General features: G+C 40.6%; 1 protein-coding gene and 1 pseudogene across 1 annotated transcript in view; both read right to left on the reverse strand.

Annotated features, from left to right (window-relative positions):
• Nucleotides 1-6,017: 6,017 nt before the first annotated feature.
• LOC114572361 (E3 ubiquitin-protein ligase TRIM21-like) overlaps nucleotides 6,018-26,546 on the reverse strand; it is a 35,783-nt gene continuing 15,254 nt past the window's right edge. Inside the window, exons 2-3 of the mRNA XM_028603964.1 lie at nucleotides 7,111-7,339; nucleotides 6,018-6,981 (exon numbers count right to left, since the gene is read on the reverse strand). Of these exons, the coding sequence (XP_028459765.1) occupies nucleotides 6,018-6,981; nucleotides 7,111-7,337 (1,191 nt within the window). The 5' untranslated portion in view covers nucleotides 7,338-7,339. The remainder of the gene's footprint in view (nucleotides 6,982-7,110; nucleotides 7,340-26,546) is intronic.
• LOC114569931 (E3 ubiquitin-protein ligase TRIM21-like) lies at nucleotides 13,329-18,408 on the reverse strand (annotated as a pseudogene).

Below are 26,546 nucleotides of genomic sequence, written 5' to 3' on the forward strand. Positions count from 1 at the left end.
CCCTCTTCAGCTCAGACTCAATCAGCTTCTTCATCTCTTCACTGAGTGTCTCCTCCAGCTGAACCACAGCTTTCACCACAGTCCCCTCATATGATGATGGACGGATGCTGACCTCTGTCCAGTCCTTGGTGGGTGGAGGTTGTTGGATGTTTAGGGACTGGAGACTCTGGAGAAGATGGAGGTGGTCTTCAGAGCGTGAGAGCTGCTCCACCTCAGTGCTCCTCTTCATCAGCTCAGAGATTTCCTGTTCCAGCTCTTTGATGAAAGCTTCGGCCTGTTTTTCTGTTGTTTTCTGCTTCTCTTTGATCTTGTTGATGAGCTCATTCAGGCCTCTCTCAACAGACTCCTTCAGAGAAGTGAAGACCTGAACACCTTCTGCTATCTCTCTGTCTGCATCTTCCTCACTGAGGTCGACTGAGTGTTTGACCTCCTGAATCTTCAGTCGTCTCTTCTGGATCATCTGCTGAATTTCAGCCCCTATCTTCCCCAGCTTGGCCTTCTTTCCTTCATATTCTTCTTTCAGAGGAACAACATCATGCATCTTGTGGTCTAAAACAGAGCAGAGCATGCAGACACATGTCTGGTCGGTCTTACAGAACAGCTCCAGAGGTTTATCGTGCTTCGTACACATCCTGCCTTCCAGGTTCTCCACAGGGTCGATCAGCTGATGTCTTTTCAGGCCTGACGTTGTCAGATGAGGCTCCAGGTGAGTCTCACAGTAGGAGACCAGACACACCAGGCAGGACTTCAGGGCCTTCAGTTTGGTTCCAGTGCAGACGTCACAGGGAACTTCTCCTGGTTTGGACACTTGTTGCTCTGAGCTGCTGCTGCTGGCTTTCTGTTGAGCTGACTGTCTGAACTGAGCAACCATCTCAGAGATGAAAGTGTTGACCCTCAAATCAGGTCTTGTGGTAAAACCCTCCTTACACAGGGGACACAGGTACTGGTCATTGGTATTCCAGACAGATGGAGCACAGAAACTGATCTTCAGATTGTAGGTAGTTTGCAGCAGCCATATCTACACATGTAGGGTGGGAGAGAACAAAAACATTTTATTCAAAATACAGTTTTAGTTAATTTTTGAAAAAGAAACATGTGCCCTAACTGTCCTGTTAAGCATAACTTATTGTAGCAACAGCCCACATTTCCCATCATGCCTATTGAGTAGTTTAAAGGGATACTTCACCGATTAGCATTAAGCTTTGCATCAGTAGAAACCCGGTAGTATTTTTGAATGACCGTGCTTCGCCCCCTCATGTCCCCCTTAGACGAGAGATCTCTGTATTGTATTGACCCTCTGACACTAAAATCGTCGTTTTGCGTCATCTGAGGTAGGCCTGCACGATGAATTGTTGTAAAATTGCAATCTCAATTCACCCCTGTTCGCAATTTAATTTTTTGTATGACTTCAATTTTTATTTCTTTTTTTTCTCCTTCAATTAATTCATTGAAAGCATTTGACATTAACATGTTTTAATTATGTAAAGACTATTAAGATTATGTTCAAGGAGTTCAGATAGAGCCTGTATCAGGGCCATATTTAGTTGTGCTATACGTCACTATTTTTGGTAGCCTACTGTACTTAAATGGCCAGTATGTACTTTATTTTCTTTATTCATTGAAGCCTCTGTGTTTACGGGCTTGTGGTGATGCGCAATGTGCTTTATGTGCCAAAAACAAAATCTATGTTTGGTACTGCCATTTTGTTTTGTCTTCTCATTGGTTCATGTGAGCAATAAACATTACACTTTGTAAGAAAACAATCGTAGCAGAGAACCGGGACAACAATTCTTCAGCTAAAAAATACTGATTCTTATTTGTGCCCGAATCGTGCAGGCCTAATCGGAGGCTTTTTTGGCCGAGGCTATGAGACTATAGCCAGATCTAGTTCCGCATGTTTTCAACCCGCCCATAGGGGCTGGGACTGTCACTACCCGATGTGAGTCAAGTGTCAGCCATCTTGAAGCTAAGATAAAAGGCTCTCTCTCTCTCTTTAGTACCAAGAGGCGAAACTCTATAGAACGTTGTGTTGCGTTCAGTCCAATTCTAAAGAGTGCAGCTCCGCCATCTTGGACTGAACGCAACACAAAGTTCTATTGAGTTTCGCCTTTTGGTACTTTGATACTCTTTGTTATGTGCATTCAAACTACCGCACGGGATACATTGGTACAGATCGGAGAATATGCAGGAAACGTTATTACAGACTCAACAAAGTTCAGCTCTGAGTAGAGCTGAACTTTAGTCTCCATCCGGGTGTTGAAAGTGTAAATATGATCAGCTGGTGATGAACGGTACTTACCACCGGGGGCTGCGGTGTGTTCAGGGACACAACCAGACGCTGGACAGCTGCCCGTCCTCTTTAAACGGTACCGTTGTGTTCCTGTTGGGAGTCCAAAGCGAGCTAAACTCTGTCGGACCAGTTCTATCTCCACAGCAACAACAGCCCGACTAGCACGAGGAGAGAAGACGGGTGGGGGCGTTTTCCTAGGATGGGAACGGCATGTCCCGCCCTATTCTGCCTTACTCCGCTCTGATTGGCTTAGAATTGCATTATTTCTGCAACTCTAACCAATCACACTCCTCGTGCCTTAACGTAGCCAATCCGACCAACGAAGGCAACGTGTTCTAGCCAATCAGAGGCAGAGTAGGGCGGGACATAACGTCGCCAACTTAGAACACACACACACTTTTTTTTGTACAGGACCGACATGGCTACATTAATATTCTTACATAGCATTTGCCAAATGGCACAACAGCATTGTAATCAAAGATAGACATTTTATAAAACAGGATTAAAATTACAAAGAAAGTGCTTTTGGTAATCATTTCTGAACAGAATTATAAAATCAAAGACACACACAAACACACCAATAACTCAACGGTGCATCTCCCCTAATGATGTTATGAATGAATAAACTGCTCTGGGAACTTAAACCCACATTATAAGTTATTGTCACTTCATAATTGCGCATAAATATGATTCCATAAATGTGTCAAATGCATGCAGACTGACTGAGAGACTGAGACCAAACCTCTTCTTTTAATTCATTTATTAAAGGGATAACCAGGGAATCATCTCATTTTAACACAATAATACAGAAAATACAGAACACACACACACACAACACTCCCAAGCCTAATTACTCCAACACCAATCGATCCCCCCCATAATAATAATAATAATAATAATAATAATAATAATATTATTATTATTATTATTATTATTATTATTATTAATATTAATAATATATAGGCCTATATAAGTATATGTTAACCATCATATGGTCCTCTGGTCAAATTTGACCCGTTTTAAAAGTCTTTTTATAATCACCAAATATGGGACGTCGAAATTAGCGCCGAAAATGTTAAAAAAAATTAAAATAAAAAAACGACAAGAGGTTTGGAAAAGCAACCAAAACGATGAAAAGAAATAACACCAGAAGAAAAACGTGACAGAAACTCACCCAAAACATTGAAAAAGGGACAAAAACGTCAAAAGAAAGCAACAAAAAGTCTGAAAAAGTGATTCAAATTTTGAAAAAAGGAAACAAAACAGTTAAAAAAAGCTTCTAAAAGGAGGTGTTTTACATGTGGGGAAGACAAAACGAGGGGAAAGAAACACGAGAACATCAACAGACGTACACACTAAAGAAATGACATGGAAAATTCAAAACTAAAATCAAAAATCCAACTTTTATTGTCTTTTTTTCTGTTATGTCTTTTTTAAGACTAATTGAAAAGGTGAAACTATAATAACCTTGCTTGGATGTTGATGTACAGATTATAAAAAAGGTTTACTGTATTTGGAATGTAGAGGAAGTTTTCTTTTTGCAGCAGGGGAGAAGTTTTCAAAGTTTAGTAAAGTGAAACAAATAAGACAGTCTGAGACTAAAACCAAGTTGTTGTTTTTTTGTATTTTTTTAAAGATATATTTGCAAATATAGGAGGAAAAGAAGTTCACAAGAAGCACTACAGCTCAGTGTGGAAAAGATTATTCAAATGAGGTAGACGGTATAGTGAGCTTAAATGCACATAGAAAAAGGGGAGTGACATTCAAAGACAATCAATTCTTAACATGACTTTGCACTTTCTTACAGCAATGAAGATACAGATGCTCTTAGACACATAAAGATATAGATCCAGTGCTGACACTAGCTGAAAAAGCCTGAAAGCGCCATAAAACCCACTTGATCTAATCCTGTGTTCCTTGCCCCCCCTGCTAGGGTCACGTTCCCCGTCCATCTAAACTGACAAGGAAGGATTGTAGATTATCAGTTCACACGAAGGGCATACACTCTCTCCCAGACTCTCTGTCTCTTGTAGTTAAGCAAAAATCAAACCCACATGGGAAACTGAGTTAGACTGCTGCTTCATTAATGCAAGAAAATACCATGTGCTAATAAAACAGGATTATAAGGAATAATGCTTAAATGTGATTTTTCCCACTACAGGAAATATGTTTATTTACTTTTATGTAGAAAACAAACTTTGTACATCATTCTGACCCAAAATGAAAGACTGTATTTATTTGAAGGCCATGTCAGGAACAGCAAACACTAGAATACAACAGGGAACAAGTTCCAGATGATGGCTCGGTTTGATTTAGCCTGGGTTAGACAAGTGGGATAAACTTGATTTGAGTTGGTTCAGCTTCTTGGACACGATGACAGGACAGGATGATGAAAGGCTCCGTTGTTAGGATGATTTTAAGGTTGTTCAAATCATTTCTGATTGGCTATTTGGGTTGTATATTACAGCATTGGGACAGCTGTTTGTGACTGTTATATATCTGTAAATATGATTCAATAGTTTGAGTTATGGAGGAGCAGATAAGAGTAAACTTCTTCCTATTTCTTTTCAGTTATGTGATATTTATTCACGTTTATGAGACTTTGTTATATGTTCATTTTAATGTTATTCTTGTTTTGTCAGAGGCTACATCCTGGGCTTTAACCCTGCTGTTGTCCTCGGGTCAAATGTGACCAAAAAAAGTTTCTATATCAGAAATCTGGGTTTCTTTCAAACAGTTGGTCTGGTCAAGACATTTGGGCGTTTTTTTGTGTGTTTTTGTTTTCTGGGAGAACTCAATCTTTATCTGGAGACAGTGCTTGAGTGCTAAATTACTTCCGGTGGGAAATACGGCGGCGGTGTTCTGTTGTTCCTGTTCTTTTTATTCCTCCTTTTCCTGCCTCGTTTGCCTCTTTTCGTTCGCGACTTTTTCGACGTTTTCTTGCCGTTATTGCCGGAGCCAGAGCCCTGTCCGTGTCTGCTGTGTCCGGGCGACACTGCACCACTCTCGGAGAAACCCCCCATCGCTGAGCTCAGGATGAAAACGGTTCAAACTCCCGGTGATAAAATAACATGTAATACCAATAATAAAGACATCACATGTCCCTAAACACACGGCCTGCCTGTGTGGAGACCTGCCACTCTTTTGGCGTTTTTTTTTTAATGTTTTTGGCAATTTTGTACGTTTTTTTTCCGCTTAATCCAATGTAGGCCTATTTTATTTCACTTTTTCCATTTTTTTTGGTCATTTTTTTCAGATTTTTATTTTGTTTTTGTTTTGCTTTTTTCCTACACTTTTGTAGCTTTTTCCTTCGTCACTTTTTTTAACGTTCTTTTGTTCGATATAGAAGTTTTTTTGTAAACGGGTTAAATTTGACCCAAGGACCCTCCCACAATACAACCTTTTCTGCTGCTTTTTCCCGACGTTTTTTTCTCACTTTTTTCAACGTTCCTTTATCAATTTTTGTTCAAATGCTATGAAATTCAATAAAACACCCAAAATCAATGAAAGTAGTGAATTGGTCATTTATTTCACTTGTGGACAGCACTGTGGGGAACCATCCACGTTATTATGTTGCACATTTTGGTTGATAGAAACCCAAATTTCTTATATAACTTACTTTTAGAAAATGGACACAGATTCTGTAGAAAATGAGATGTAAATATATGAATATGTACATGTGTTCCCTTAATTGAAAATAAATCAATACTTGAAATGAGATCAGTGATTAGTTTACTCTGACAGGAGAGATGATCAGAGGGGCAGAGTTTTTACCACCATCATTTCTACACGGACAGAAGAATGGTAATAGTTTATCAGTAAAGTAGCAGCCAGTAAAGGAATAGATAAAAGCTGCAGCATCTACGTCATAAAAGGAGACCAGACCCTCCTCATAATCCACAAACACCCCCACCTTCTGAGGAGGAGACTTCAGAGAGAGAAGGACATCAGGGTTAGCTAGAGCTTTGTACTCATTTCCATTTCTCAACCATATAGTCCAGAAACCATTCTGTGGGCTCAGTGTGATTTCTCCCTTCATGTTGATCGACTCTCTGGCCACTCCTAAAACCCAGTCAGTCTTTCCTTTAACTTGAACCTCAAAGTAAAATCTGCCTGAAGAGAAACTCTGTTTTCCTAAAACACAAACACACTTAGAAAATCTCTCTGGGTTGTCTGGGAGATTCTTCCTCACATCACCAAGATTCACATGTTTTCCATCATCAGACAGGATGAGATCAGGATGTGCTATATCAGGATCAAGAGTCACATCCACTGCATACTGCTGGACCCTCTTCAGCTCAGACTCAAGCAGCTTCTTCATCTCTTTACTGAGTATCTCCTCCAGCTGAACCACAGCTTTCACCACAGTCCCCTCATATGATGATGGACGGATGCTGACCTGTGTCCAGTCCTTGGTGGGTGGAGGTTGTTGGATGTTTAGGGACTGGACACTCTGGAGAAGATGGAGGTGGTCTTCAGAGCGTGAGAGCTGCTCCACCTCAGTGCTCCTCTTCATCAGCTCAGAGATTTCCTGTTCCAGCTCTTTGATGAAAGCTTCGGCCTGTTTTTCTGTTGTTTTCTGCTTCTCCTTGATCGTGTTGATGAGCTCATTCAGGCCTCTCTCAACAGACTCCTTCAGAGAAGTGAAGACCTGAACACCTTCTGCTATCTCTCTGTCTGCATCTTCCTCACTGAGGTCGACTGAGTGTTTGCCCTCCTGAATCTTCAGTCGTCTCTTCTGGATCATCTGCTGAATTTCAGCCTCTGTCTTCCCCAGCTCTGCCTTCTTTCTGGCTTTCTGTTGAGCTGACTGTCTGAACTGAGCAACCATCTCAGAGATGAAAGTGTTGACCCTCAAATCAGGTCTTGTGGTAAAACCCTCCTTACAGATGGGACAAAGGCACCTGTTACTAGTATTCCAGTGTTCAGTGATGCAGTTCTTGCAGAAGTTGTGACCACATGGTGTGCTGACAGGATCAGTGAACACATCCAGACAGATGGAGCACAGAAACTGATCTTCAGATGACAGGTAGTTTGCAGCAGCCATATCTACAAAAAGTGTGAATAAAAAGAAAAACATATTAAAAATCTGTGAACAGACTTATCTTAGCCAACAGCCTATGGTTACATTAACAATAATGTTATCTGTACAAAACTCTTAATCACCTTGACAGGTCCAAACTGTACAATGGTCTCCTGACAGCCAAGCTAAAGAAAAAAAACACTTTATGGGCACCTGGGTAGCTGACCTGGTAAAGCAGGCGCCCATATATAGAGGTTTACGCCTCGACGCCGCGGCCGCCGGTTTGACTCTGACCTGCAGCCCTTTGCTCAGGTCTCTGTTTTAGCTACAGAGTGAGACATCTCTTCTTCTGTACTATCTTTGATTGCACTCGCACATGCTCAGTAGCTCAGATCGTAGAGCATGTCAGCTAGCTCCATAGACAGTAAAAGAAAGGCTGTTTCTCCACCTTCAGTCAGTTCCAAGGCAGGATTAGCTGGGAGACTTCTTCTAAACCAGGGAGCACATGGAAGTAGTTCTTTTGGTAGATTATGGTAACGCTAGCATGCTAACGTTTGCAGTTAGACAGCTCGTTTCGGCTTGTGACGTAGAAAGCCGTGCCGATTCTGACTAGCTCGCCCGGAGACTGAAGGCAGGACACAGTCAGAAACCGAATCTCACTCAGAACAACATGGATGAATTTTTTTCACAGTTTGTATGTGTGTGGAAGCACCAGAGACACAAAATAACACCCCAAATCCCAGAAAAAGTGATTTTTTCATAATATGGGCATTTTAATTAACCTGATTTGTGTCACTGAACCAGGAAGAGTGACTGATTTAGAATCATCCAACCTGTGATACATACCTGTGTTTTCAAAGTCCTGGTCAAACCAGAAGGAGGTCCACTGAAATGGGTCTCAAGTTCCAGAAGCTTGTTGACGTGGTGTTACGGACACTGAAAATGATAAATCATATGAATGTAATGTTAGTAGTTATGGCAAATACATTTTCCTCATGCATTTATGTCTGGTAATACCTCCTGATAGTATGACTTAGAGTAGTTCCAGTTCTAAAGTGTTCTTACCTGTGTTGTTGGTCTGTGATGCTGAGGAGGCAGAGAGAGAACAGTTCATATATCAGTAGAGAGGGAGGATGTCCTGGGGTCACATGATTTAAGAGAAACAGGAAGGGACAGAGGACACTCTGTGGTCACGATCTCACAAACTCTCTCAGAGACGGAGGAACTTCATAGACTGCAGTGAAGTGTTTTTTTGAAGATTTGAATGTCACGTGATTTCACAGAAACAGTTTGACTTCAAATCATCAGTTTAACCAGAGGGGAAGTGAGGGAGGAGTTCTCTTTAGAAGACTTTTATTGGTCACCTAAGACAAAGTTCAGCTGTACATGTAAAATAATAAGTGTTAAAAATAATAAATAAAATAATACCATTAAATACTCACAGTTAATGCTTTACCCCACAGTGACATTAGTTACAAGAGACAGAGACAAAGCGACAGGCTGCCATTCATTTTCAACAGGAGGGGCCGTTTGCCAGCGACAAGCGACGAGCTCGCCACTGCCACGAGCAAGGCGGGGCCAAAATAGTCTATTTTATGCAAATGCTGAGCGATGCAACAAAGCGACAGCCAATCGGAGCGTGAGGGCAGCGTGACGTATGTCAGTGGCTCGAGTCGAAGAAAATAATTCAAGATGGCGGAAAACGCTTCAGGACATCGTATTTATGGATATATCTGATAAGTTTGGCATTTTATCTCATATATTTTGTTACTTTTATCGAGAAATAAATACGTTTAAATCCAAAAACATCATTCTTGTGACTTAAGAATACCTCTGAAGTAACTTTTAAGACGTGCTTGAAGGGGGCACCGGAGAATTTCTGTTTACGGTTGCCAAGCAACCAGGAGTAGGATAGGCACGCCCAGGAGCGCCCACAAGCGAGTGCATGTTGCTCTCTTTTGTAGCTAATGTTACTGTGGGGTTCAGCCGCAGATGTCAGTTTAAGGTTGTTGTGGTTTCGTTGTGCATCTCATTGAGGAAGTTGTTAAAAGAACTCTGGGTGAACTCTAATGCACCAAAGGTTAAGCTTAAAGGTGTTCTCAGTGATGTGACGAGTTTTTTAGGCTAGCCTACAACATTTTTTGTCACATACAGCAAACATCTCCTCACTATCTGCTAGCTACCTGTCCCCTGAACACACTGTAAAAACATCTCCTCACTATCTGCTAGCTGCCTGTCCCCTGAACACACTGTAAAAAAACGCAGTCTCTGGAGACATCCCAGGCTCCACAAACGGGTACAAAAACAAACTGCTCCAACCTGCACCACCAAACATAACAAACAGTGTTCCAGCCAATAACCATCAAGAAGGAGCAAGTTGACCCATCACTGCATCAGTGTTAGCACGTAGGCTACTTCCACAATGTGCATTCATGACTCAACCAACTCCTAGTTCTAGTTAGATTTGTTTTCCTCATGTTCAAAGCCAATTCTGACTTACCAAACATTTCTAAATGGTTTCAGTGAAACAAATTATAAGAACTATATTATAAGAAGATTCTACTGGTTACAGTGCCACATGTTGAGTGCCAGTAGCATTTGCTTTCTTTTGAGTTTATAAACTCATATGTGTTGATTAATAAGAACTCTTTTGCGGATTTAGTAACAAACTACTTAAAATGATTTCATAGTTACTTAAAACTCTATAGTTTTAAGATTATTTATGTCCTATTTTTTGACAGAACAAATCAACAGCATATTTAAATAAGATATTAGAATTATTGAATCCATATATGTTGCTACACAGACTAGGCAGAATCAATACAGTATAGTTATGTAACAAACATTTTCCTCATGCATTTATATCTGGTGCATCTCCTGACCTCTGGCATTATAAAATTAGAGGAATCTGTATGTGGAAACTCTCTCTAGACTCCATCTTTAGAAACCTAAGTCCTGTTAAATGGCCATCTATCAAACGGACTAATCACTTGACTACTTTTTCTTTAGTTTTTTAGGAAACCCTTTGAAAGGCCTGTTGATCTCAGGAGCAGAGCAGTAGCTGATGTAACATGCAGGACGACTGACTGATTCAGAATCATCCAACCTGTGATACATACCTGTGTTTTTAAAGTCCTGGTCAAACCAGAAAGAGGTCCACTGAAATGGGTCTCAAGTTTTAGAAACTTGTTGACGTGGTGTTAGAGACACTGAAAATAATAAATCATATGAATGTAATGTTATTAGTTATGGCAAATACATTTTCCTCATGCATTTATGTCTGGTAATACCTCCTGATAGTATGATTTAAAGTAGTTCCAGTTCTAAAGTGTTCTTACCTGTGTTGTTGGTCTGTGATGCTGAGGAGGCAGAGAGAGAACAGTTCATATATCAGTAGAGAGGGAGGATGTCCTGGGGTCACATGATTTAAGAGAAACAGGAAGGGACAGAGGACACTCTGTGGTCACGATCTCACAAACTCTCTCAGAGACGGAGGAACTTCATAGACTGCAGTGAAGAGGGGAAGTGAGGGAGGAGTTCTCTTTAGAAGACTTTTATTGGTCACCTGAGACAAAGTTCAGCTGTTGCAATACAAGTAAAATAATAAGTGTTGTAGAAATAATACCATTAAATACTCACAGTTAATGCTTTAAGCTGCAGATGTCAGACAGGAATGTCAGTTTAAGGGTGTTGTGGTTCTTGCTAAAGAAGCTGTGTGCATCTCATTGAGGAAGTGGTTAAAAGAACTCTGGGTGAACTCTGATGCACAAAAGGTTAAGCTTAGGTCTTTAAATCCAGAATTAGCCTTATATGGTAGATTCAATCAGGAGAGACTTCGTTTGCAGATATGCCAAGATATTTATTGTACAACTGCATGATATTGAATGTACAAAGTCTTTTGGAGATTGGACTCCATCGAATTAATCTTCTTAAAGGGGTAGGGAATAGGAACATAAGCCCCAGATGGAGTCCAGACACTGGTGGCGGCGGCGAAGAGACCAGAGACTGGACCGAAGAGGCAACGGAGCGGACAGCCGGGAGAAACACAACGACCGGAGGCAGCAGGGGAGGCAGCAGGACAACCTCCTGTGGTGCTCGGTGGTGCATTGTGGGTGTCTGAGTCTGGTAATAAAGGTTCTCCTCAGACTGACTTAGACTTGGACTTCTTAGTTAGACGATGACTCCCGCAAGGAAATGACATTTCCAGCTGCAACTTTCAGCAGCTTACAAACCACTTAGAAAAATAAAGAGGTATAAAAAATACAGTATAGAAAATACAGTATAAGAATAACAATAACTATAAACTTTTAGCTAAATATAGGATGTAAACAAAAAGTAAAAAAACAGTAAAAAAACAATTAACTACAGATAAATAGAGATAAATATATATATAGGACTGTGTATGGCATTGTGTTATTATACAGTGAATAAATTTGCATAAATTAGCAGTTAGAGCAGATAGAGTGTCCAGGTATGTATGTGAGTAGATTATTGTTGGGACCATCAGTGGTGTTAAACCTGATTTTAACCAAAATGCCTCAGATTAAACTGACCTCTGGATACAAGACACACATGTGCTCAGAGGCAAAGAGCTCAGAAACAAAAGACTACAGGCCTACTTGCCCCAGCCTGGTGAGTTCACAGTCCCAGCCAGAGGGGAAAGAGCCTCACAACTGGCAGGAAGTCAAAGAACTACAAGACTGTAGTCTTCACACTTTCAAGTGTTTCTAGTCTTCCTATTGGTTCAGTGGACCATAAACACAACATGAGGTCTTAACCTATAAATAGCCAGCGCCAGGGACTCGTTCTGTTTCATTTCTGTGGAAATCTATGGACAGAAACAAACGGACTGAACGCACCGTAAGAAGGCTTACGTCTGGGCAGAGATAAATAGTGTGTTTCATTAATGAGCAAAGGTTATTGCTACCACTTGTTTGCCATTAATGTGATCTGATTTTAATCATGTGCTACTGGTCCAGGATGTGATTATTAATCTGTTATCAGTCAAATTACTCTGTTGATGGTTTATGTTTGAGACTGTGTACATTACTTCCCACCTTTGAGAAGTTTATTGTCTGCAATCTGAGTCAGTTGTCCGATCGCTGAAAGTAGCAATGAAAATAACTCTTTCTCTTTTATCAATCAAATTTTATAAAACACCAAAATTCACTGAAAGTAGTGAATTGGTCATTTATTTCACTTGTGGAGAGCACTGTAGGGAACCATCCACGTTATTATTTTGGACATTTTGGTTGATAGAAACCCAAATTTCTTATATAACTTACTTACTTTTAGAAAATGGACCCAAGGACAACAGGAGGGTTAACCATTATGTCTAAATGCTTTAAATTATCAATTTCATAAAAAGTGCAACAGCAGGTTCTCCAAATAGGAAAGTACATTTGAAAGTAAAAGGTACAACTATTGTGGTAGAAAGATCAAAACCAGCTGTTTAAAGTGATATCAGAAGAACTGATTTAGGAATAACACCATTAACATTCTTGGTCTCAACAAACAGACTTTATTTCTGCAATTATGCCACATTATTTTTTTCTAAACTTTTTCTTTCCTGTCTCATTATTTAGGAATATAAAAATATCAGACAACCACTTCACACCATATACCTCTTAGATCCTAATTGTTCCATCAGATTTGCACTTTACCTTTAATTTTAGAAATTTAAAATGAAAAAATAAAAAAAACATTTGTGTTGTTGTTTTTTTCTCTCTATTGTGTTTCTAATCATAATTAATCAACACATTAATTTGATGCATCATGACACACGTTATGTGGATGATATCTATTTAAACCTCTGTTAAACCCACAGACATTTATTATAACTTCCGGAAGAAATCAGTTTCTAAAGACACCAAATATGTCAAGATGAAGATTGATTCAATTTGCAAAAAATTGCTGCACATTTAACCATATTTTAATAAATGGAATAAAGTGTAAGTCAGTCACCACAGGAAACAGATTCTGTAGAAAATAAGATGTAAAATATATGAATATGTACATTTGTTCCCTTCATTGAAGATAAATCAATACCTGAAATGAGATCAGTGATTAGTTTACTCTGACAGGAGAGATGATCAGAGGGGCAGAGTTTTTACCACCTTCATTATTACAGGGACTGAAGAATGGGAAGAGTTTCTCAGTGAAGGAGCAGCAAGTAAAGGAGTAGATAAGAGCTGCAGCATCTACGTCATAAAAGGAGACCAGACCCTCCTCATAATCCACAAACACCCCCACCTTCTGAGGAGGAGACTTCAGAGAGAGAAGAACACGAGGGTCAGCTAGTCAGCTTTGTACTCATCTCCATTTCTCAACCATATCGTCCACAAACCTTTCTCAGGACTCAGTGTGATTCTTCCCTTCCTGTTGATCGACTCTCTGGCCACTCCTAAAGTCCATTTAGTCTTTCCTTTAACTTGAACCTCAAAGTATAATCTGCCTGAAGAGAAACTCTCTTTTCCTAAAACGCAAACACACTCAGAAAATCTCTCTGGGTTGTCTGGGAGATTCTTCCTCACATCACTATCATTTACTTGTTTCCCATCATCAAACAGGATGAGATTAGGATATGCTGTATCAGGATCAAGATTCACATCCACTGCATACTGCTGGACCCTCTTCAGCTCAGACTCAAGCAGCTTCTTCATCTCTTTACTGAGTGTCTCCTCCAGCTGAACCACAGCTTTCACCACCGTCCCCTCATATGATGATGGACAGATGCTGACCTCTGTCCAGTCCTTGGTGGGTGGAGGTTGTTGGATGTTTAGGGACTGGACACTCTGGAGAAGATGGAGGTGGTCTTCAGAGCGTGAGAGCTGCTCCACCTCAGTGCTTCTCTTCATCAGCTCAGAGATTTCCTGTTCCAGCTCTTTGATGAAAGCTTCGGCCTGTTTTTCTGTTGTTTTCTGCTTCTCTTTGATGGTGTTGATGAGCTCATTCAGGCCTCTCTCAACAGACTCCTTCAGAGAAGTGAAGACCTGTACACCTTCTGCTATCTCTCTGTCTGCATCTTCCTCACTGAGGTCGACTGAGTGTTTGATCTCCTGAATCTTCAGTCGTCTCTTCTGGATCATCTGCTGAATTTCAGCCCCTGTCTTCCCCAGCTCTACCTTCTTTCCTTCATATCCTTCTTTCAGAGGAACAACATCATGCATCTTGTGGTCTAAAACAGTGCAGAGCATGCAGACACATGTCTGGTCGGTCTTACAGAACAGCTCCAGAGGTTTATCGTGCTTCGTACACATCCTGCCTTCCAGGTTCTCCACAGGGTCGATCAGCTGATGTCTTTTCAGACGTGAAGCTGTCAGATGAGGCTCCAGGTGAGTCTCACAGTAGGAGACCAGACACACCAGGCAGGACATCAGGGCCTTCAGTTTGGTTCCAGTGCAGACGTCACAGGGAACTTCTCCTGGTTTGGACACTTTTTGCTCTGAGCTGCTGCTGCTGGCTTTCTGTTGAGCTGACTGTCTGAACTGAGCAACCATCTCAGAGATGAAAGTGTTGACGTGCAGCTCAGGTCTTGTGTTAAAAACCTTTTTACACATCGGACACATGTACTGGTCATTAATATTCCAGTGTTCAGTGATGCAGTTATTGCAGAAGTTGTGACCACATGGTATGCTGACAGGATCAGTGAACACATCCAGACAGATGGAGCACAAAAACTGATCTTCAGATGGCACATTGCTGGCAGCAGCCATATCTACACGCAGTGTGAGAGAAAAAAAAATACATGTAATTAAAAAGACAGTTTTTATTATTTGTTTAAAAAGAAATGTGTGCATTTGTGGGCGTGATGGAGCCCTTTGTGTTTGTGCGTGTGTGTGTGTGTGTGTGTGTGTGTGGCTAAGTGTATATGATGGAATATTGGCATTAGAATGGGACAGAGGCCACTAAATTTGGACTTTCATGGTCAAAATGTTTGGTGAGTGTAATAAATAATGTGTAGATTATCCTTTGGACACTTGGATAGGCACACTGACCAATCCATTGGTTTAAAGTTGCCATTTCATTTGTACCATGCGTTAAGTGGGACCTCACAGGTGGAGGAACCCTAACATCCTGGTAACAGCTAGTTCACCTGTTACCAAGGCTGTAGGTTTAGTTAAAACATTGGGGAGCGGGGGGGACACATTATAACTGGGGTGTGTGGGTGTCTTCCCAAAACTTGTTGAGCGTCTAACACTTCATTTCCTGTCTAAAATCGTTGGAAAGATATTAACTGGTAAGATGTAAGGCTGGTTTTAGATTTTACATTTCTGCAATCAAATATTTGCTTTATGTTTGGTTCTTCCTTCATTACTGTAATAAAGTTGAAAAGTTTCAACTTTTGGAGAGAGGCAACCCAACATCATGTATAACCGGCGACAACTCAAGTAAGAAGGATATATTATTGTTTTTCTATCTTTAGGGACTGGGTTCCTTTGTATTTTTTAACAGGGACAAATCTACCTCTTCTAAATGTTGGGGGGGGGGGGATATCCCCTACAAATCTACGCCTTTGCCTGTTACTCTTGTTATTTCCTTCTTCCAAAACAGCCAGGAGTTGAGTTTCTATTCAAACTAAATAGTGACTGGTGTGATAACTGCATGCCAAATTAATCAGAGCACAAGGACAAATTGTCTCCTAAGTTACAACATTGCAAAGGCAAAAATATTAAACTGAGTCAGATGCAGTCAGTCCACATAAAACACACCGCAGCTACATACTTAGAGATCACGGAGAACAATAAAGGCAGAACAGCATCACCGATCTGTTTTAACTGAATATTCTATTTCTACCTCAGCTAAAAACAGCAGACCTGCACCATGTTACCATGTCGATAACAAGCCTATTTGTAACCGGTAGGCTACCGGCAACATGATCTTCAACTTTGCCATTTTAACCCCTGGTTTGTACAAATTTTATTTTATACACATTTATACATACACAAAATTAACTGTTAAAGAAAAATTCAAGAGCAGCACAACTCCTTTCCCATTCGTTAAGGAGGTTCAGAGAGACTTCATTAATTACACAGAAGCATTTAATGAATTCTCAATAGAGGAAAATGTAGGATTACACAATACAGTGTAGGTACCATCCCAACATTCTGAAGTTCCTGTCTTTCTGAAGGTTTATTTAAACTTATGATGGAGGCATTAGGTTTAGCTGAACCTTATAAAGACCTGAAAGATATTACAGGTGCCTTAAACAGACAGGCAGAATGTGTTATGTGTTGACTTCCTCCGTGACCTTGGCAGTCTTATCATCCAGCTGTTACTGTTAGAGACACAGAGTTGAAGGACTTGTCCACCTGGAAAGGTTATGAGGTTATATTGGCCACTGACCAGAATGAGACCTGGGTACCACTAACTCAACTTACAGAGCATGAGCTTGAAATGCCACTACAGTAATGTTACAACAAACAGACTACACCTCACTTTGAAGCATCTTGAAAGTCCTGTTGCATATGCTAGACTGCTCTTTGTCGATTTTAGTTCTGCCTTTAATTCAATCCAGCCAGATATCATGCTTAGGAAATGAGTTCAGTTAAATGTAAATCCCTTTTTAATCAGGTGGTATCACTCATTTTTGTCAAATAGGCCACAGCAGGTGAAGTTTAATTCCTCCTTGTCTGATCCAGCAGTGTGCAGCACTGGTGCCCCCCAAGGGTGTGTCAGTTCACCTCTTCTGTTCACACTGTACACCAATGACTGCATCAGCTCTGAGCCAAACCAATATATAGTTAAATTTTCAGATGATACTGTCCTTCTCAGTTTGCTTACTAAAAACAGCAATATCAGCTTCCACCAAGTTGCTGTGGACAAGTTTGTTAACTGGTGCGATTTACATCAGCTTCACATTAATACTAGTAAAACTGTGGAAATGCTGGTAGATCCTAGATCAGCTGGAGATCAGAGCCCTGTGGCCATTCATGGTTTTGACATCAAGCAGGTGTCCTCCTTTAAATATTTAGGAGTGCATATTGACAATGACCTAAGTTGGCGCACACATGTAACAAATGTCTGTGCCAGAACTCATCAGCGTCTTTATTTTTTACGCAGACTTAGAGTGTTTGGGGTCTGTACAAATATCATGTTAATCTTCTATAGAGCAACAATAGAGTCAATTCTTCGGTATGGTATAACCAGCTGGTTTGGAAATTTGACAGTTAAATCCAAGACACAGATTTTTAATTTGGTTAAGACGGCAGGCAAAATTATGGGAACACCTGCACCCCTCAACCTGCAGGAGCTTTTTAATTATGCAACAATCAGGCAGGCTAAGATCATCCTATCTGATAACTCTCATGTGTTGTTTTCGGAGTTTGAGTTATTGAACTCAGGAGTGAGGTACAGGGTTCCTCTTTGCAAATATTATAGGTATAAGCACTCATTTGTTCCTCTCGCAGTTAAGCTCATAAATGAGCAGCACTAAATGTAGGACCATGAATTCTATTAATGTAAATTTGTGACTGAATGTATGTATGGATAGGACTGAAGGAATTACTGCATTTTGTAAAATGGATTGTAAGTATATTTATATTTCCAAATGGATACATTTTTTATACTGCCTTTTTAGAAAATGGTAACTTGTAATTTTGCACAGCTACTTGAGTAGCCTTTATGTTTAATGTCTAACTGTTTTAACCCTGTGTTTGATGTGTGTCTATGTTACTCTTGCAGCAATTTCTCTCTGTCCAAAACGAATTTCTCCTTTGGGAGACTAATAAAGAGACTTTGACTTGACTTTGACTTTTGAAATAAATTTTAATGCTTTTTTTTATCAATAAAATAGTTTTTTATCTGTTTACAATCTTAAATGATGCATCGTCCATGGCGTTGTTTACAGCTGGAGAACGTGTTGCTGCCGAGTGCACAAGTTGTATCAGCAGGTCACAAATAATCTGTTACCTTGCAAGTATTGGGTTTCTCATGTCCAAATACAAATTAAAAAGGGTGACTGACCTTCTGGTCCTGAGCTGGTGTCTGGCAGACTCTGCACCAGATCATTCCTGTTGATCAGTTCTAAAACCTTCTTGGTCACCTTCAGAGCTCCGTGAAGCTGATAGGTTTTCACCATCACATCCACAGTGTTCTGCTTTTTTGCGTTCTCCAACTTGGACACTTTGATGCTTTGGTAGCCGTCCAGGATGTCTTGCTGCAGACACCATTTGAATGTGTTAAATTCCTCTTCTTCTAAATCCTCCAAAATGTTGAAAAGGTCCACTGCCGTCATCGTGGCTTCCTGCTAAAATCAGAAAGTTTTGTCAAACTGAAAGAAAACTTAAACAATAATGTATCAGATCAGAAGTTCTCATTGGCCAACACAGGAGCTGTGTTGATGTGATGTATGTGTAGTTTAGTCAGTTAGAGCTCCTGCTGCTCTGTGGGCATTTAACTGTTTACATGCTAGATCTAGTTAACGGCGTAAGGTTACTCGCATAGTGATGAGGCTGCCACAGGGGGGCGTGATACACATTGCTTAAGGCAGTCAGGAAAATGTCCTAGGATGTAATGCTGTATGTTACGGCCCATACTGTTCACATGTCAGGAGACAAATAAATGAGAAGCCTCTCAAGTTGTATGAACGTGTCACAGAGCATTCATTCCGCAGGCTGGACCTAATGTCATTTTGAAGTGGGAAGTTGACCTGAGACCAGGGCTCGAGCTTAAGGACCTCCCGTTGTCCTGGGGTCAATACATTTTTTTTTATTTTGGGACAAATTTGGGAGGTTGAAAGAATAGAGAGTAACAGACCGTTGCCATGCAGAGAAGAGCGTTACTATGGACGCAGTTCTGTTCACTCTGAAGCACAGCTATATCAATCCGCTGAAAGAAGTCCGGATCATTCATCAGCTGTGGCAAAAAGTGGGGAAACGTGGAGCAACTTCTGTCCTCCAATTCAATCAATGACAGCAGATCTGGTCAGCGCCCATTCGCTCTACATCTTTATATACAGTCTATGATCTCTACATCTATATATATGGTCTATGATCTCTACATCTATATATATGGTCTATGATCTCTACATCTTTATATACAGTCTATGATCTTTACATCTTTATATACAGTCTATGATCTCTACATCTATATATATGGTCTATGATCTCTACATCTTTATATACAGTCTATGATCTCTACATCATTATATACGGTCTATGATCTCTACATCTTTATATACAGTCTATGATCTCTACATCTATATAAACGGTCTATGATCTCTACAACTTTATATACAGTCTATGATCTCTACATCTATATATACAGTCTATGATCTCTACATCTTTATATACAGTCTATGATCTCTACATCTATATATACAGTCTATGATCTCTACATCTTTATATACAGTCTATGATCTCTACATCTATATATACGGTCTATGATCTCTACATCTTTATATACAGTCTATGATCTCTACATCTATATATACGGTCTATGATCTCTACATCTTTATATACGGTCTATGATCTCTACATCATTATATACGGTCTATGATCTCTACATCTTTATATACGGTCTATGATCCCTACATCTATATATACAGTCTATGATCTCTACATCATTATATACGGTCTATGATCTCTACATCTTTATATACAGTCTATGATCTCTACATCATTATATACGGTCTATGATCTCTACATCTATATATACAGTCTATGATCTCTACATCTATATATACAGTCTACGATCTCTAATCAGTAACAGCCAGGTACAACAACGCTATTTAGTTAGCTTACATTGCAACATGTTTATCTTAAAGGTGTGTCAACATGCAGCGGCTGTGCAAAAAGGAAACAAGATGAATAAGGACATAAAAGTCAACATAAATATTCCCAAAGAAGCCATTTACAGTGTCTCACTCCACCATTAATGGAAATGTTTAGTTTAATGTGAATAAGAGCAGCCGATAGCCCGCTAGCTCTCTACAATGCCTCAGCTAATGTTGTGCCAATTCCTGCAGTGATTAAAACAGCAGCTGGGTCATTTGTCCACCACGGCAGAGCCCCATAAAATATACGGCTACTACCACAGCCCATAAGGTGGTGTTGAGTAATGAGCTACAGAGTTGATGTTGCTATGGACGCAGAGAGACGGAACAGACTATTTTCTTTAGCGGAAGCAATACAATCGTAGTTAAATCAATGAACTCCTTTTTAAATCAATATTTTGTGTCAAATTATTGATTTATTTGGTAAGTAGCCATTCAAATTCAAGACAGGTCCTGATCACCCTGTCGGGGTTGTATTATATATAACAACCGCCTCGCTCTACATTATCCCTTACTTAACGTTACAGTTAATCATATATAACGAGACAGCAGCCGACGTTTGCAGTGATCAGTGATGCAGTTCTTTCAAAAGTTGTGAATCAAAACTATGAATGAACACATATGGAATTATGTACTTAACAAAAAAGTGTGAAATAACTGAAAACATGTCTTATATTTTAGATTCCTCAAAGTAGCCACCCTTTGCTTTTTTTGATAACTCTGCAAACCCTTGGTGTTCTCTTAATGAGCTTCATGAGGTAGTCACCTGAAATGGTTTTACCTTCACAGGTGTGCCTTGTCAGGGTTAATTAGTGGAATTTTTCCCTTATTAATGGGGTTGGGACCAGAGCATGGGGGAGCGGGAGTGGACCAGAGCATGTGATGGGGGTTGAGGAGGAGAGGGAGTGAGCGGGGAGGCGAGACAGAACGGGCGGGTCTTAGACAGAACGCAGAGCGGCATTTTTAAAAGGATAGCAAATTGAATACGGTAACTTGTAAGGCTGTGGTCTAAGCTAAAAGTGACATACATTAGATTTTTTCCTTTTTTGGAGCGAGCGGGGGGCGATTTGAGAGGAGCGTGAAGCAAACAGCGTTGAGCGCTGAGCGATAATGAGCAGAACGGCGGGGGAGCGGAGGGGTGAACAGTTCCGTGAGCGATGAGCACCTGGGAGGTGATGGCACGGTGGATTTGACCCATGCCTTTGGTGCAGGAGACCAGGGTTCAAATCCCACTGTGATACATCAACCAATGTGTCCCTGAGCAAGACACTTAACCCCTAGTTGCTCCAGAGGCTTGCGACCTCTGACATATCTAGCAATTGTAAGTCGCTTTGGATAAAAGCGTCAGCTAAATGACATGTAACGTAATTCTCAGCGCTCCGCTCATATGCTCTGGTTGGGACCATCAGTTGTGTTGTGCAGTCAGGTTGATACACAGCCGACAGCCCTATTGGACAACTGTTAGAATTCATATTATGGCAAGAACCAATCAGCTAAGTAAAGAGCAATGAGTGGCCATCATTACTTTAACAAATGAAGGTCAGTCGGTCCGGAAAATTGTGAAAACTTTGAATGTGTCCCCAAGTGCAGTCGCAAAAACAATCAAGCGCTACAACGAAACTGGCTCACATGAGGAGCGCCCCAGGAAAGGAAGACCAAGAGTCACCTCTGCTGCTGAGGATAAGTTTATCCGAGTCACCAGCCTCAGAAATCGCAAGTTAACAGCAGCTCAGATTAGAGACCAGATGAATGCCACACAGAGTTCTAGCAGCAGACACATCTCTAGAACAACTGTTAAGAGGAGACTGAATCAGGCCTTCATGGTCAAGTAGCTGCTAGGAAACCACTGCTAAGGAGAGGCAACAAGCAGAAGAGATTTGTTTGGGCCAAGAAACACAAGGAATGGACATTAGACCAGTGGAAATCTGTGCTTTGGTCTGATGAGTCCAAATTTGAGATTTTTGGTTCCAACCACCGTGTCTTTGTGCAACGCAGAAAAGGTGAACGGATGGATTCTACATGCCTGGTTCCCACCGTGAAGCATGGAGGAGGAGGTGTGATGGTGTGGGGGGGCTTTCATGCCTGGTTCCCACCGTGAAGCATGTAGGAGGAGGTGTGATGGTGTGGGGGTGCTTTGCTTTACTGTTGGGGATTTATTCAAAATTGAAGGCATACTGAACCAGCATGGCTACCACAACATCCTGCAGCGACATGCCATCCCATCTGGTTTGCGTTTAGTTGGACCATCATTTATTTTCCAACAGGACAATGACCCCAAGCACACCTCCAGGTTGTGTAAGGGCTATTTGACCAATAAGGTGAGTGCTGCGCCAGATGACCTGGCCTCCACAGTCACCGGACCTGAACCCAATCGAGATGGTTTGGGGTGAGCTGGACCTCAGAGTGAAGGCAAAAGGGCCAACAAGTGCTAAGCATCTCTGGGAACTCCTTCAAGACTGTTGGAAAACCATTTCTTTGACTACCTCTTGAAGCTCATCAAGAGAATGCCAAGAGTGTGCAAAGCAGTAATCAGAGCAAAGGGGGGCTACTTTGAAGAATCTAAAATATAAGAGATGTTTTCAGTTATTTCACACTTTTTTGTTAAGTACATAATTCCATATGTGTTCATTCATAGTTTTGATGCCTTCAGTGAGAATCTACAATGTAAATAGTCATGAAAATAAAGGAAACGCATTGAATGAGAAGGTGCGTCCAAACTTTTGGCCTGTATTGTATTTTGAATCAGCCAATCAGCATGAAGAAGCCTTTCTCCTGTCCAGTTAAACAGCAACACAGCACAATGTGATCAAAGTGATCCTGATTATCAGACATTTAATAAAACATTTCATTTGGCACATTGTTTTTTGAAAACTGAAGAAACATCAAAGGAACAAGATTGTATACAGAAACATATATATATATATATATATATATATATATATATATATATATATATATATATATATATATATATTTTCTGTATACAATCTATAATAGAAGACTACCCACAATCCTAGGCATATATATATATATATATATATATATATGCCTAGGATTGTGGGTAGTGTTGTACTTCTCCATAAGATCATGATTAAAATGAATAAAAAAGAAATAATTGATTTAAAACATATTTGTGTCTTCTACCGGAGCAGAAACATTTTTTTCCCATCCTCAGAGCTCGGGTTCGGTCTACCTCAGATTGTCTTTAGACATTATCTCTGATAATCTAAATCAATCAATCAATCAATGGGATTTTTACTTCCAGAACCACAATGTTGAGCTCTATTATGAATTATTCTTATGGCTCTTTTTTGAAATATAGATAGTGATGATAGTTAACATTTATAAGTATTACGACAATCCTCACTTATTAGGGAATTGTCTCACTCTGATGCACAAAAGGTTATTATAATAAAGGTTGTCCTCAGACTGAACAGTAGTAGTTCAGCATAGTTCTAGTTAGATTTATTTTCCTCATGGCCTAAGCCAATTCTGACTTACCAAACATTTCTAAATGGTTTCAGTGAAACAAATTATAAGCAATATATTATAAGAAGATTCTACTGGTTACAGTGCCACATGTTGAGTGCCAGTAGCACTTGCTTTCTTTTGAGTTTATTAAACTCATATGTGTTGATTAATAAGAACTCTTTTGCAGATTTAGTAACAAACTACTTAACATGATTTCATGATGTTACTTAAATCTCTTTAGTTTCGAGATTATTTATGTCCTATCTTTTGACAGAACAAATCAACACATACAGTGTGGGAAATAAGTATTTGACCCCTTGCTGATTTTGCAGGTTTGCCCACTTACAAAGAATGCAAAAATCTACAATTGTAATCATATGTACATTCTAACAGTGAAAGACAGAATCCCAAAGAAAATTCCAGAAAATCACATCATATGAATTTATTAAAATTGATAACCATCTGATGAGGAAAAACAAGTATTTGACCCCCTGGACAAACAGCAAGTATTCTGGCTCCTACAAGCCAGTTAGTCTTTCTTTAAGACACAGCCCCAATCCGAACCAATTATCTACATCAAATACACCTGCCTCACCTCGTTACCTGTATAAAAGACACCTGTCAACACCCAAACAACATCACCACCATGGGCAAGACCAAAGAGCTTTCTACGGACATCAGGGACAAGATTGTTGATCTGCACAAGGCTGGGATGGGCTACAAGAGAATCGGAAAGCAACTTGGAGAGAAAAGATCAACTGTCGGTGCAGTTGTCAGGAAATGGAAGAAGCACCACACCACCGCCAACCTCCCTCGGTCTGGGCCTCCACACAAGATCTTGCCTCGTGGGGTGTCCCTGATCATGCGAACGGTGAGGAATCATCCCAAAACCACAAGGGGGGAACTGATGAATCAACTGAAGGCAGCTGGGACCACAGTTACAAAAGAAACGGTTGGTAACACACTACGCCGTAATGGATTGAAATTCTGCAGCGCACGCAAGGTCCCCCTGCTCAAGAAGAAACATGTACAGGCCCGCATGAAGTTCGCCATTCACCACCTGGACGACTCAGAAGAGGCCTGGAAGAAGGTGATGTGGTCAGATGAGACCAAAATAGAACTTTTTGGCCTCAACTCAACTCGTCGTGTTTGGAGGGCAAAGAACACCGAGTACAACCCAAAGAACACCATCCCCACCGTCAAGCATGGTGGTGGCAACATCATGCTTTGGGGGTGCTTTTCAGCCAAGGGGACGGGACAACTCCATCGTATTGAGGGGAGGATGGACGGGGCCATGTATCGTGGAATTCTGGACCGACATCTCCTTCCCTCAGTGAGAGAGCTGAAGATGGGTCGAGGATGGGTGTTTCAGCACGACAACGACCCTAAGCACACCGCCAAAGCAACAAAAGAGTGGCTGAAGAAGAAGCACATCAAGGTTCTGGAGTGGCCTAGCCAGTCTCCAGACCTGAATCCGATTGGAAAATCTTTGGAGGGAGCTTAAAATTCGAGTTGCCAGGCGACAACCTCGGAACCTGAATGATTTGGAGGCTGTCTGCAGGGAGGAGTGGGCCAACATCCCTGCCGAAATGTGCACAAACCTTGTCGCCAACTATAAAAACCGTTTGACATCTGTGCTGGCCAATAATGGCTTTTCTACAAAATATTAACATGCTGTTTGTCCAGGGGGTCAAATACTTGTTTTTCCTCATCAGATGGTTATCAATTTGAATAAATTCATATGTTGTGATTTTCCGAAATTTTCTTTGGGATTCTGTCTTTCACTGTTAGAATGTAAATATGATTAAAATTGTAGATTTTTGCATTCTTTGTAAGTGGGCAAACCTGCAAAATCAGCAAGAGGTCAAATACTTATTTCCCCCACTGTAGAATAGGCAGAATCAATACAGTATAGTTATGTAAAAGACATTTTCCTCATGCATTTAAATCTAGTGCATCTCCTGACCTCTGGCATTTTAAAGGTCCCATGACATGGTGATCTTTGGATGCTTTTAGTGGTCCCCTAATAATGTATCTGAAGTCTCTTTTATATAGACCTTAGTGGTCCCCTAATACTGTATCTGAAGTCTCTTTTATATAGACCTTAGTGGTACCCTAATACTGTATCTGAAGTCTCTTTTATATAGACCTTAGTGGTCCCCTAATACTGTATCTGAAGTCTCTTTTATATAGACCTTAGTGGTCCCCTAATACTGTATCTGAAGGCTCTTTTATATAGACCTTAGTGGTTCCCTAATACTGTATCTGAAGTCTCTTTTATATAGACCTTAGTGATCCCCTAATACTGTATCTGAAGTCTCTTTCCCAAAATTCAGCCTTGGTGCAGAATTACAGCCACTAGAGCCAGTCCCACAATGAGCTTTCCTGAGGATGTGCCATTTCTGTGTTAGTGTTAACGAACTGACCGAAAAGCCGGTTAATTAACCCGATTCATGTCACTGAACCGGGAGAATCGAATGCCATACATCAATGAAGTGACTCACTCCTGTTCTCACATCAATGCATTTGTGCCGTTGTGTGTAGCTGGTATTCTTCTGCTACTGTGTGTTTAGTAATCTAGCTCATTAGCACCTCCACTGGAGTGGTTGTGCTAGAATCAATCAACAAATGAGCTACCTAGACCGTGCACCAGGCTACTGAACGAGACCGAATGTAACCGTGCAACCGGCTGCTCGAGTCTAATGTAATCAAGCGGTGTCTTGGTTCTCGGCAAGTTTGAGTTATTAACCAAGCCTAGTTTGTTTCTGGTGAATTTTAGAGGATTGTGTTCATGGCAATTTACACATTATCGATGGGGAAGTACATAAAATACAAATCCACGTCATGTTGTCTTGGTAGTTATGTGAAGTTAAATGTTAGAGAAGTGAATGTTGCTACATGGTAGGTAGGCTGTCACAAGAAGACCGCCCACCAGGCTACTGAACGTAACCGTGGCCAGTGCGTGAGTCTAAAGTAATTGTACGGTT

Source organism: Perca flavescens, chromosome 2 (genome assembly GCF_004354835.1).
Source record: "Perca flavescens isolate YP-PL-M2 chromosome 2, PFLA_1.0, whole genome shotgun sequence".
Lineage (NCBI taxonomy): Eukaryota > Metazoa > Chordata > Actinopteri > Perciformes > Percidae > Perca > Perca flavescens.